We start from the raw sequence: 14,532 nt of genomic DNA on the forward strand, positions 1-14,532 counted from the left end.
TGCAAGATGAGAACCCGTGGGTGCACCACTCTGCCTTCTGCCTGGCCTGCACAGCTGGGCTGCTATGGAGATGGGTCCCCCCAGCCACAGGGCAGCCACCCAGGTAGCCCAGAGCAGAAATGAGGGGACCCCCTGAAGTCCAGACAGAGCCCAGAGAAGGGATGCAGGTGGAAACACGTGCTATTCCTTTTCTCACAAAAGGTTCTAGTCAATTTTGGCAATTATGAGTTCTTCAGTTTAGTTCAGTTCAATCACTCAGTTGTGTCTGAGTCTTTGTGACCCCACAGACTACAGCATGCCAGGCCTCCCTGTCCTTCATCAACTTCCAGAGCTTACTCAAACTCATGTCCATTGAGTCAGTGATGCCATCCAACCATTTCATCTACTCTCGTCCCCTTCTCCTCCTGACTTCAATCTTTCCCAGCATCAGGGTCTTTTCCAGTGAGTCATTTCTTTGCATCAGGTGGTCAAAGTATTGGCATTTTAGCTTCAGCATCAGTCCTTCTGATGAATATTCAGGACTGATTTCCTTTATGATTGACTGGTTGGATCTTCTTGCTGTCCAAGGGACTCGCAAGAGTCTTCTCCAACACCACAGTTCAAAAGCATCAATTCTTTGGCACTCAGCTTTCTTTATAGTCCAACTCTCACAGCCATAAATGACCATGGCTTTGACCAGACAGACCTTTGTTGGTAAAGTATTGTCTCTGCTTTTTAATATGCTGTCTAGGTTGGTCATAACTTTTCTTCCAAGTAGCAAGTGTCTTTTAATTTCATGGCTGCGGTCACCATCTGCAATGATTTTGGAGCTCAAGAAAATAAAGTCTCTCACTGTTTCCATTGTTTTCCCATCTATTTGCCATGAAGTGATGGAACTGGATGCCATGATCCTAGTTTTCTGAATGTTGAGCTTTAAGCCAACTTTTTCACTCTCCTCTTTTACTTTCTTCAAGAGGCTCTTTAGTTCTTTGCTTTCTGCCATAAGGGTGGCATCATCTGCATATCTGAGATTACTGATATTTCTCCCAGCAATCTTTATTCCAGCTTGTGCTTCATCCAGCCTGGCATTTTTCATGATGTACTCTGCATATAAGTTAAATAAGCAGGGTGACAATATACAGCCTTAATGTACTCCTTTCCCAATTTGGAAACAGTCTGTTGTTCCATGTCTAGTTCTAAATGTTGCTTCTTGACCTGCATACAGACTTCTCAGGAGGCAGGTCAGGTGGTCTGGTATTCCCCTCTCTTGAAGAATTTTTCATAGTTTGTTGTGATCCACACAGCCAAAGGCTTTGGTGTAGTCTATAAACAGAAGTAGGTTTTTTCTGGAACTCTCTTGCTTTTTTGATGATCCAATGGATGTTGGTAATTTGATCTCTGGTTCCTCTGCCTTTTCTAAATCCAGCTTGAACATCTGGAAGTTCACGGTTCATGTACTGTTGAAGCTGCCTTTCTTTGGGATTGGAATGAAAACTGACCTTTTCCAGTCCTGTGGCCACGACTGAGTTTTCCAAATTTGCTGGCATACTGAGTGCAGCACTTTCACAGCATCACCTTTTAGGATTTGAAATAGCTCAACTGGAATTCCATCACCTCCACTAGCTTTGTTCGTAGTGATGCTTCCTAAGGCCCACTTGACTTCGCATTCCAGGATGTCTGGCTCTAGGTGAGTGATCACACTATCGTGGTTATCTGGCTCATGAAGATCTTTTTTGTATAGTTCTCCTGTGTATTCTTGCCACCTTTTCTTAATATCTTCTGCTTCTGTTAGGTTCATACCATTTCTGTCCTTTATTGAGCCCATCTTTGCATGAAATGTTCCTTTGGTATCTCTAATTTTCTTGAAGAGATCTCTAGTCTTTCCCATTCTGTTGTTTCCCTCTATTTCTTTGCACTGATCACTGAGGAAGGCTTTCTTATTGCTCCTTGCTATTCTTTGGAACTCTGCATTCAGATGGGTATATCTTTCCTTTTCTTCTTTGCCTTTAGCTTTTCTTCTTTTCTCAGCTATTTGTAAGACCTCCTCAGACAACCATTTTGGCTTTTTGTATTTCTTTTTCTTGAGGATGGTCTTGATCACTGCCTCCTATACAATGTCAGGAACCTCCATCCATAGTTCTTCAGGAGCTGTGTCTATCAGATCTAATCCTTTGAATCTATTTGTCACTTCCACTGTATAATCGTCTAAGGAATTTGATTTAGGTCATACCTGAATGGTCTAGTGGTTTTCCCTACTTTCTTCAGTGTAAGTCTGAATTTGGCAATAAGGAGCTCATCATCTGAACCACAGTCAGCTCCTGGTCCTGTTTTTGCTGACTGTATAGAGCTTCTCCATCTTTGGCTGCCAAAAATATAATCAATCTGATTTCGGTATTGACCAGCTGGTGATGTCCATGTATAGAGTATTCTCTTGTGTTGTTGGAAGAGGGTGTGTGCTATGACCAGTGAGCTCTCTTGGAAAAACTCTGTTACCCTTTGACCTGCTTTGTTTGTACTCCAAGGCCAAATTTGCCTGTTATTCCAGGTATCTCTTGACTTCCTAGCTTTGCATTCCAATCCCCTGTAATGAAAAGGACATCTCTGTTGGATGTTAGTTCTAGAAGGTCTTGTAGGTCTTCATAGAACCATTCAATGAGCTGTATATCGAATTCTTTCCTCTCATCATGTATTCATCAGAGCTGAAAAGTTAAAGCTTTTGTGAAGGTGTCCTTTTGTCACATAGGGAACTGGGAGTTGGAATAAAGGATAGACTCTGGTTAAGGTAAAGACCCACTAATTTTGCTCAGAGACAGTCCTAGCAGCCTAACATCTCCCGTGGGAGAAAATGGAGCAGGACTAGCCTGAGATCACGTGGTGCAGAATCTTCCTTCTGAGCCGGGGAAGCTCCTAGAACAGGAGAGCCCTGCGCCCCTTTCGCAGTGTTCCATCCTTGCTGGATCTGGGTTCACAGTCCTCTGCTTGGCTCATGGAATCCTGGAGCCAGCACCGTCCCCCACCTCCTCAAGCCACTGCTTTCCTCCTGTCCCCCGAGAACAAGTGAGTAAATTGTGAAATCTAGTTTGCCAAACAATGACAGAAAAGGAACAAAGAGGGGCATTCGTCTTACTTCCTTGTCCCCACAAGAGGGAGAGCTGATGCTCAAGGGGCCACCTGAGTGGTGGGCTGGGTTATGGTCCAAAGGCAAGGAACAGGCTCCATGGGGTCTCCTTCCTGCAGGCCTCACAGACGAGTAAGCTGAGCAGGGTCTCCCCCACCCGCCCTGCTCCCACGTGGGCATCCCGCGTGGATCACGGTTCAAGGCCTGGGAATTCTCCCTGCTTTCCTCTAGCAGTTGAGTGTGTAAGGCAGTCCCATGGGGCTGGCTGAGAAGGTGCCTAAAGCTACGCACAGACCCCTCCCAGCAGGTGGCTTGAAGCCTAGTGGAGGCAGATCTGGTTTAGGCGGGGCCCCCAAGAAGCTTGGGGCCTCAGTCCTGCTCTTCAACACAGATAACCAGACGGTGCATCAGGGGCTGCCAGGGCATGGCAGGTCGTTAATATGGCCCATCCTCTGATGCCCACTTGGCTGTCTGTCTCTCCTGCTGGCTCTGTCTCTCCTCCTGGTGAGAGTCTTGGGGTGGGGTGAGTAATTGGCGCCCAAACCTGCATCAGTGATGATGAGCAGAAGAGCACCGGCCACAATTTGTGATGACCAGTAATGAGATTATAGAGAATTTCAAGTAGGAAAAGTAGCAAAGGGAACGAATGAAGACAGTCTCAGTAGACTAGTGTGCGTGCGTGCATGCTAAGTCGCTTTAGTCATGTCCGGCTCTGTGTGACCCTATGGACTGCAGCCTGCCAGGCTCTTCTGACCATGGGATTCTCCAGGCAAGAATATTGGAGTGAGTTGCCCTTTCCTTCTCCAAGGGATCTTTCCGACCCAGGGATTGAAGCGGGTCTCTTACGTCTACCTGCACAGACTGGTATAGACAATGAATAAAATGCTCTAAAGCAAGGAAGTTAAGAGGAAGCCGGGGGGACTGTGTTGCAAAGAACTTAGCAAAGTCTAAATGTGAGTGGTCCTAGGGAAATACATGTGTTATTTCCCTAATATTATATTTATCTAATGTAATATTAGAAATTATGTTAGACAAAAATTTATCACAAAGAGGAGGAAAAGAAACATTTCATCCTACCATGCAGGAGAAGTTTAGAATTTCCTTCCCTAGAGGCAGAGTAGACAGAAGGGCCTAGAGAGATGCCACTCTTGTTCTGCAAGCCGGGGGGGGGGGGGGGGGGGGGGGTGCAGCATGTGAGCAGTGCTTTTTTCCTAAGGTCCAGTCTATGTATTGTTATACTTGTACATTTCAAAATCTAACACCAGCCATTACTCACATGCAGCCCATTTATTCTGAGCTGCTTGCAGTGCTTCCTCCACTTCTTACTCAGCAATGTGTATGCCTGTTTGGGGTATATGCAGCCATACCTCATTTTACTGTGCTCCACAGAAAATGGTGTTTTTTCCCCACAGATTGAAGGTTGTGGCAATCTGGCATCAAGCAAGTCTACTGACTTCATTTTTCCAACAGGATTTGCCCACTTCCTGTTTTTGTGTACATTTTGGTGATTCTCATAAAATTTAAAACTTTTCCATTATATTGATCATGGTGATCTGTGATCTGTGGTGTTGCTACTGTAATTGTTTTGGGGTTCCATGAACTGTGCCCATATAAGCTGATGAATTTAAACAATTAATCTGTGTGTTCTGACTGCTCTACCAGTCGGCTGTCTTGTCTCCTTCTCTTTGGGCCTCCCTATTCCCTGAGATACAATAATATTGAAGTTAGTCCAACTAATGCCCTTTTCTTTAATTGGAAAAGACCCTGATGCTGGGAAAGACTGAAGGCAAGAAGAGAAGGGAATGACAAAGAACGAGATGGTTGGGTGGCATCACTGACTCAACAGACAAGAGTTTGAGCAGGCTCCAGGAGATGGTGAAGGACAGCGAAGCCTGGTGTGCTGCAGTCCATGGGGTTGCAAAAAGTTGGACACGACTGAGCAACTGAACAACAATGCCCTACAATGGCCTCTAAGTTTCAAAGGAACAGCTGCACATCTCTTACTTTAAAAGGTTGAAATCATAAAGCTCATTGAGGAAAGCACGTTTAAAGCTGAGATAGGCTGAAAGCTATAGGCCTCTTGCACCAAACAGTTAGCCTAGTTGTAGATGCAAAGGAAAAGTTCTTGAAGGAAATTAAAAGTGCTACTCTCATGAACACATGAAGGATAAGAAAGCAAAACAGTCTTATTGCTGATATGAAGAAAGCTGTAGTGGTATAGATAGAAGATCAAAACCAGCTACAACAGTCCCTTAAACCAAAGCCTAATCCAGAGTAAGGCCCTGACTCTTCAATTATGTGAGGACTGAGAGAGGTGAGGAAGCTGCAGAAGAAAAGTTGGAAGCTAGCATAGGTCGGTTCATGAGGTTTAAGGAAGAAGCCATCTCCACAACATACAAGTGAAGGGTGAAGCAGCAGGTGCTGGTGTAGAAGCTGCAGCAAGTTATTAACGCTGGCTACACCAAACAACAGATTTTCAATACGGATGAAATAGCTTTATATCAAAAGAAGATGCTATCTAGGACTTTTACAGCTGGAAAGGAAAAATCAATGCCTGGCTTCAAAGCTTCAACAGACAGACTAACTCTCTTGCTAGGGACTAATGTAGTTGGTGACTTCAAGTTAAAGTCAATGCTTATTTACCATTCTGGATATCCTAGGGCCTTGAAGAATGATGCTACATCTACTCTGCCTATGCTCTGGCAGTGGAACAATGAAGCCTGGATGAGAGCACATCTATTTACAGTGTTTTACTGAATATTTTCCCTGGAGGAAGAAATGGCAAGCCATCCCAGTATTCTTGCCTGGAGAATCCCATGGACAGAGGAACCTGGCAGGCAGTCCATGGGGTCACAAAAAGTTGGACATGACTGAGTGACTGAACATACTGAATATTGTAAGCCCACTGTTGAGATCTACTACTCGGAAAAAAGAAAAAGATTCCTTTCAAAATAATACTGCTCATTGACATTGCACCTGGATACCCAAGAGCTCTGATGGAGATGTACAATGAAATGAATGTTGTTTACACGCCTGTTAACACAACATCCATTCTGCAGTCCATGAATCAAAGAGTCATTTTGACTTTCAACTTTTACTATTGAAGAAAAACATTTCATAGGGCTGTAGCTGCCATGGGCTTCCCTGGTGGCTCGGAGTAAAGAATCCTCCTGCCAATGCAGGAGATACAGGTTCAGTCCTTGGGCCGGGAAGATTCCCTGGAGGAATATTCTTGCCTGGGAAGTCCCATGGACAGAGGAGCCTAGTGGGCTACAGTCTGTAGGGTCACAAAGAGTCAGATATGACTTAGTGACTAAAAACAAAACAAAACAAAAAAACAAAACAAATAGCTGGTGTAGAGGGTGATTCCTCCATGGCATCTGGGCAAAAGTAAACAGAAAACCTTCTGGGAAGGAGTCACCACTGTGGATGCCATCAAGAACACTTGCGACTCATGGGAAGAGGTCAAAATACCAACATTAACAGGAGTTTGGAAGAAGTTGATTCCAACCCTCATGGATGCCTATGAGGGGTTTACGACCTTAGTGGAGGAAGGAACTGCAGATGTGGTGGAAACAGCAAGAGAGCCAGAACTAGAAGGGGAGACTGAAGACAGCATGGCTACAATCTCAGGATGAAAGTCTAACAGATGAGGCTCTGCTTCTTACAGATAAGCAAAGAAAGGCGTTTCTTGAGGTGGGATCTATTCCTGATGAAGCTGCTGTGAGCACTTCTGAAATGATAACGCAGAATTCAGAATATCACATACACATAGATGATAAAGCAGTGGCAGGGTTTGAAAGGAATGATTCTAATTTTGAAAGCAGTTCTGCTGTGGGTAAAATGCTATCAAAAGGCACTGCATGTTACAGAGAAATCATTTGTGAAGGGAAGAGTCAACTGATGTGGCAAACTCCATGTTGTCTTAAGAAACTTCCACAGCCACTCCAACCTTTAGCATCTACCACCCTGATCACTCAGCAGTGTCATCTTCGAGGCAAATCCTCCACCAGCAAAAAGGTTATGAATCACTGCCGTTTTTTAGCAATAAAGTATTTTTAAATTAAGGTACGTATACATTTTTTTAAGATATAATGGCACTGAACAGTGAATAGACTATGGGACAGTGTAAGCCTAACTTTCATATACCCGGGGAAACCAGAAAGCCCATGTGATTCCCTTTACTGCCGCGGTCTGGAGCCGAGCCTGCAATATATCCAAGGTATGCTAGCAATGCCTTCCCCTGTCGGGCTTTCTCACAGGAAAGATAAGGGTACCAGAGAAACCACGTGTGAAAGAGTAGGAGTCACTGGTCTTTGCTTACCCGTAGTCTTCAACTACTTCTTTGAGCATTTCAGAGATACATTTCAGTGACTGGTGCCACAGTCCCTGCGGAATATCTGTGGGTGGAGAGAGCCATCAGAGAGGAGCTGAAAAAAAGTCAAAGCTATTAGGAATCAACTGCAGTGCAGACCAGAAGGGGCCTGTTTAGGGGAAAGGCCTAGTTTCCCGGTCCACGGAATCCGTACCACCACCCTCAAGCTGATCCCTGCCAGAATCCATCTCTCAGGCCTTGGGAAGAAAGACCTGTTAGTGTTACGCAGAGTTAAACTTCAAAGGCTCTTTAATTCAGGTGCATGAGACTGCACAGGCAGCCCACTGTAGGATTTAGGAAGGCTATGTTGAAGATGCCCAGCTCTTTTTCTTTTCTACTCACCCACCCCCTCATCTATCACTAATAATTTGTGGTTTCAAAATATTTTTTTCAAAAAAAAAATAGTCAATAAGGAATTAGGAATGTGCTTCCCAACTATGATTGAGATGAATTCAGAATATGACTTCAGGTTTACAATTTTTTTTAAAGGCCAGAAAAAAACATATGGATATTATACAGACAAAGACAAATGTCTTTGCTAAATTAGTTGTTCTGGTTTCACATTTTCCCCATGGTCTTAAACACTTCTGAGCATGTATATATCTGTAGTTTTAAACAACAGCTGAAAAAGGTTATCACATTTCCCTGAAGTGATAGATTCTGTAATTAAAATACACCAGAAAGATAATGTAAGTGATATAGGAACCACTACTACCCCACAAATGCTACAGATTAAAGAATCATAAATTATCTCTCTCCCTCTTCTGAGTTCTCGTAACTCTTGACTTGCAGCCTTTCAAGGCATTTTCATTTTCTCCTTTTATTAGTTTTTTAGATAGTTATTTTCTGTCTCTTTTACTTGTAGCTCCTGGATAGTCAGGGTTCATAAGTGACGATGAGTCACTTTTTATATCTCATAGGACTTTCCAGTGGGCATAAAATCAATTTTTGATGAATAGAAGACTCTACTGTTAAGAAACCCTTCAATCTGTGGATATAACATTATTTTTTCCAAAAGTAATATGCAGAAAATTATGCAGGAACCAGCACAAATAGTCTTTAATTTATAGATGTCCAAACTTAAAAAATAACAACCCTGATATTCTTTGTGGAGCTCATTTAGCTGCTTACTACACAGGGTGACCTTGGACTTTGCTGATCTGACTTAGGCTGTGAGACATGCCTCTGGAAAGAGAGTCACTGATACTCCTGTCTTATTAAAGTTTTCCCATTGCATTCAAGTTTCAAAAAACAGCTGACCAGAGATCCCAGCAGGCCTGTCTCCACCTCTGCCTCTAGCATATGAGAGGACAGGGTCAAGTGGGTCACTTTGGGTGAGAACTTAATCTTTTAGAAAAAGGAAGAGTATTTTTGATTTTGTAAAATGCTCTGAAACCTCAAATCCTACTTTCCTCAAGTGAATCTACTTACTCAAGTCTCAGGAAAAAAAGGACAAAAAGGACATATTATGGGTTCTTCCTATCTTTCCATGGTCGGATGAGATGCCTTTTTCTACAGCATACAGTCTGTCTTGTTTCAGTATCACCTCTCCTTAGATTTCAGGCATTAGTGGGGAAGGATGTCTGTATTCTCTATTTCTGAAACGTTTCATAAACAGGAGCTCACAGGCATGTTAACAGATCAACATCAGTTGAATGAGGACAGATTCATCACTTCCCCAAATGAATATGGCCTCTGGAAGGCTGGCAGATGAAATCACAGATGGCTGTGGTCTAACACACTTACTGAATTCTTTCAAAAGACTTCCCTTGGCTAGGTTAGGAGAAATTTCCCCTAAATTTCCTTAGCTTCATTCATCATTTTATCTTTTCATTTGCAGCAGGGGGCACAGAGAAGAAAGAATGAAATACAGATAAATGTACTGTTTTATTCCAAATCAGCCAAGTCTTAGCCTGTTCCTGGCATCCAGGTAGACGTTCCTGGCACTAGCAGAAGCCTTGTGTTAACCAGAACAGACTGTCAAAACCCAACTAGAGGCCATTGTTTTCCTTTCTTTTAGTAAATGATTGTAACTGGGAAGTCAAGCAAATTCTCATATCAAAATCCACAGAATGTGTGACGCTGAGAATTTAAAGGAACATTATCCATCTCCCTGGTTTTACAGATAAGGAACTGGGAGGAAAGGGTTATGATTTTGTTACTGTACTTTCCCAGAAATTATTTTAATATGGGCAGAATCAACCTTCACATACCTTTCGGGTGTTGGAGGAGCACCATGACAAGAGATGGAGAAGCATAAGGAAAGTAGGTCTTGAGTGCAAACTTCAACTATAAGAGAACAAAAAATTTAAAGCCGTTCAAACATTAGCATTGGAGAAGGTATTAAGGATATATAAAATACTGCATCCTCTGCCCCCAAAAGAAATTCTAGTACTTTATGTGGTCATAATGTCTTGCACACTGATCAAAAATAAAAGATGCTTCTGATAATCTTATAAATATGTTCTAAAAAATTAAACCTTTTTAAAGATGCCTTCCAGGACTTAAGAAAAATAAAGTTATGCTCTTGATGTCTTTATATCAGTTCTTTACCTCACATGAACCCAATTATATACATAAATCTATTTATGTGAGAGTTTCCAAGGCAGCTGGGAGATGGGTTTTATCAAAAAGCAACAGTGGTCTCACACATCCTCTGAGGGCCAAGGAGCTGTACCCTCCGTGCCCCCAGGCACAGCAGCCTTGAAGTACTTTTGTAAAAAGTTGAGGTAAAATCTGCCTACAGTGAACTGTAAGGGTTTTAAGTGTACAATCTGATGGCTTTTGGTAAATGTGTAAATCCAACGTGACCATCATTCCAATCAAGACACAGAACATTTCGATCACCTCAGAAAGTTCCCTTGTAGCTGTTACAGTCAATCCTTCCACCCCACCCCGGCATCTGATATTTTCATTTTGATGAGAGAGAGTAGTTTTGTATATTCTTGAATTTCACACAAATGGAATCGTAAGAGTGTGTGTTTTTTTCTGTCTGGCTTCCTTGGCTCAACATGTTCTTTTGAGACTCATCCTTGTTACTATGGATTAAATACTTCGTTTTTTAAAGAAATTGTTCTAAAGTAGTCACTGTATGAATATATCATAATCTGTTTATTTATTCTCCCATTGATGGACATTTGGATTGTTTCCAGTTTGGGTTTTATTATGAATAAAGATGCAATTAACATTCATATGTCTGTCTTTTTTGTGGACACGTGCTGTTATTTCTCCTGGGTAAATACCATAGGAATGGAATTACTAGGTCATAGAGTAGATGCTTGTTTAACTTTGTTAGAAACTGCCATGTAATTTTTCAAAGTGGTCAACAATTTACCAGAATTCCAGTTGCTTCACATACTTGTCGGGCTTCCCTTATAGCTCAGTTGGTAAAGAATCTGCCTGCAATGCAGGACACCTGGGTTCAATTCTTGGGTCGGGAAAATCCCCTGGAGAAGGAAATGGCAACCCATTCCAGTATTCTTGCCTGGAGAATCCTTTGGACAGAGGAACCTGGCAGGCTATAGTCCATGGGGTCTCAAGAGTTGGACACGACTGAGCAACTTCACTTTTCACTTTATACATATTTTTTGAAGTGTGTATTCAAGTCCTTGGTCCATTTTTAAAACTGAGTTGTTTCTTATGTTCTTGAGTTGTAAAAGATCTTTATATATTCTGGACACAAATCCCCTATTAGATATATGTATTGAGAATATTTTTTAACTGCTGGGTGGATCGATTTTTCATTTTCTTAAGGATGTCTACAAAGACCAGACATTTTAAATTCTGATGAAGTCTAATTTATCCATTTTTCTCACACTGCTTAGTGCTTTTCTGCATTCCTTCTAAGAAATATTAGATTATCCTAATGTCAAAAAAGATACTCTCATTTTCTCCTAGGAGCTTTATGGCTTCAGCATTTATGTTGAAGTCTATGACCTGTCTCAGATGAAGTTCCATGTCTGTGAGGTAGAGGCCCATGTTTTCTGGGTATCCAGCTGTTTCACTGCCACTTGTTGAAAACCTTCCACATTTAACTTCCTTGGCATCTCTGTCAAAAACCAGTTGATTACATGAAAATATCTAGACACGATTCTGTTCCACTGATCTATCCTTTTGCCAGTACCTCACTGTCTTGAATTTGATTACTGTAGCTTAAAGTCTTGAAATCAGTCAGTGTGAATCTTCTGATTTTGGGGGGAGGGTTTTGTGTTTGTTTGTTTGTTTGTTTTCAAAGTTATCGTGGCTACTATAGGTTCTTTGCATTAGAATCAGCCTATCATTTTCTGTTTTAAAAACTATGTTGGGATTTTAACTAGGAGCACATTGAACCAGGCTTCTCAACAATTCATGATTATGGTTTCTCTTCATATGTTTAACTTTCTTATTTTGTGGTTTTCCACATAGAGATCTTATACACCTTTTGTTAAATTTTCTCCCAAGTATTTTATGTATTACTGTGGAGTTGCCTGTTTCTCTTTTTACTTCTCTCAGTTTTTACTTTGTGTATCTCAGACCTCTGTTATTAGGCATATATCCATTTGTAATTGGTGTTTCTCCTGATGAACTATATAAACTGTCCCTCTTTTTTGTCTGTCCGTACTCCTTACCTTAAAACCTAATCTGTCTGCTGCTGGTAGAGCCAGACCAGCTTTCTTGTGCTTATTATTTACATAACATATCTTTCCTTCCTTTTAATCTGTGTCTTTATAATTAGAATGGATTTCTTGAAAACAATGTATAGTGGGTCTTAGTTTTTCATTCAGTCTGACATATTTCCTTTTTACCTAGTATACTTGGTTGGTTTTCACTTAGTTTTTGTAATTAATGAACTTGTAGGTATATTTGAATTGATCTTTAAAATTTTTTCATTTATCTATTTACTTATTTATCAGTTGCCCTGTGTCTTTGCTGATGTGTACAGGCTTTCTCTAGTTGCAGTGAGCGGGGGCTACTCTTCACTGGAGTGCCCAGGCCTCTCGCTTGTGGTGGTTTCCCTTGTTGTGGCACGCACTCTAGAGGATGCAGGCTCAGAAGTTGTGGTGTATAGGCTTAGTTGCTCTGTAGCATGTGAGATCTTTCTAAACCAAGGGTTGAACCCATGTCCCCAGCATTGGCAAGAGAATTCTTAACCACTGGACTACCAGGGAAGTCCCTAGGTTTATCTTTTGAGATTAGTTTCTTTTGCCTCATCTGTTTTTTGTTCTGGCAGCCCACAGCTCTGTCTTTTGACACCTCAAGCCAATCAGATTATACCTTGGGTTTGGGCCACCCCTTAGCCTCATTTAATCTCCTTCCCACCTCTCACATGAGAGCCCTCTGGGAAAAGTTAGAAGATTACCCAATGTGGTTTACATTTTCAAGAGTTGAAACCCCTCCAGTTTTTATCTGCTTTTTGGGTTGCTTTCCAGTACCTTCAAATAGTTTTTAAAAAATATTTTCTCCAGAGTTTATAATTTTTATCTGCAGGAGATTTAGTTCAATACATCATTAAACTCTGTCACTACTAGAACCAGAACCTGAACTGATTCGCTGCTTGTCCTGGAGCCATTAGGCAAGTTCAGGAAAGAGGCCTGTCATGACAGCCTTAAGTTTTTGGCTACTGGTCTGACTGGGCACATTGATGGGGCTGCAACTATGCTCTCCAAACAAAACAAGGATGAGAGGAAAGGATAAAAAAGAGAATGAGAAGCACTGAAGATAAACATTTTTGACAATGGGAAAGAATGTGGATTGATGAGATTTCTCATAACTGCTGGGGGGAACGTAAATTGGCACAACCATGTATGAAAACAATTTGGCAGTATCTGCCAAAGCTGCCTTTGCACACCTAATAACCGGCACTAGCACTCTTAAGTATATCTTGAATGTTCAGAGAAACTCTGTTTATGAAAGAAAACAAAATCTGGAAATAATCCAAAGGCTCACCACCAGGAAGACAGCTACACTGTATACACTCTCCCCACAGAGTACTACACGCAATCCCCACCACCACCCACAGCACGGAGCAAGCCTGGTGACATATTGCTGGAAAGAACAAGGCTCAGAAGACTGCACACGCAGTACCACTTTCATCTGTCGTTTGCTTTATAAAGCGCAAAAACAATCAATAAAGAAAACATGGTCTAACAATCATATGTACGTGATCAGGCTTCCCTGGTGGCTCAGTGGTAACGAATCTGCCTACCAACTCAGGAGGTGTGGTTTCAATCCTTGGGTTGGGAAGACAGACCTTCTCCAGGAGGAAATGGCAACGCACTCCAGTATTCTTTCCTGGAGAATCCCATGCACAGAGAAGCCTGGCGGGCTACAGTCCAGGAGGTCACAAAGAGTTGGACATGACTTGGCTACTAAACAACAACATATACATGATCAAACTATTTTCAGAAAAAATAAAGGACAGCAGTTACCTGAAGGGAGAAAGTCAGGATGACAGACTAGAGGAACATGGGAATAACCTGAAGTTTCTACTAGGGGACCAGGTCTTGTTAGATGTCAGGTTGGTAGAAAGAAAGTGAAAGTGAAAGTGAAGTCGCTCAGTCATGTCCGACTCTTTGCGACCCCATGGACTGTAGCCTACCAGGCTCCTCTGTCCATGGGATTTTCCAGGCAATAGTACTGGAGTGGATTGCCATTTCCTTCTCCAGGGGATCTTCCTGACCCAGGGATCGAACCCGGGTCTCCTGCATTGTAGACAGACGCTTAACTGTCTGAGCCTCCAGGGAAGTCCAGGTTGGTAGATATTCATTTATTAATAATGACTATGTGGATGAATGAATAAAACACAGAAAGAAAGAGGGTTACACATGGATCACATAGGACAGGCAGTGTCATGCATCAGGGATTATGATTAATCTAAGAAGGGGCACTCAGGAAGGCAGGGGATTGATGATGAGAATGGCACTGCCTGGAAAGGCAGGCGGTCAGGAACAGCCCCAGAGAGAGACATGCCACGACATATAGGGATGAAGGCATCTACAAAGTTAAGAGGTTGTTGCTCTTGCATCCTGAGCCCAAGGGAAGGACAGTGAATCTCTGGCTTTTTTTTTTTTTGGATCCCTGC

The 14,532-nt window shown here is 42.1% G+C and overlaps 1 protein-coding gene across 1 annotated transcript in view; it reads right to left on the bottom strand.

Annotated features, from left to right (window-relative positions):
• FANCC (FA complementation group C) overlaps positions 1-14,532 on the bottom strand; it is a 320,357-nt gene that overhangs the window by 13,050 nt on the left and 292,775 nt on the right. The window contains exons 11-12 of the mRNA XM_052644871.1: positions 9,686-9,761; positions 7,422-7,497 (exon numbers count right to left, since the gene is read on the bottom strand). Of these exons, the coding sequence (XP_052500831.1) occupies positions 7,422-7,497; positions 9,686-9,761 (152 nt within the window). The remainder of the gene's footprint in view (positions 1-7,421; positions 7,498-9,685; positions 9,762-14,532) is intronic.

The sequence above is a fragment of the Budorcas taxicolor genome, chromosome 8, assembly GCF_023091745.1.
Source record: "Budorcas taxicolor isolate Tak-1 chromosome 8, Takin1.1, whole genome shotgun sequence".
Classification (NCBI taxonomy): domain Eukaryota; kingdom Metazoa; phylum Chordata; class Mammalia; order Artiodactyla; family Bovidae; genus Budorcas; species Budorcas taxicolor.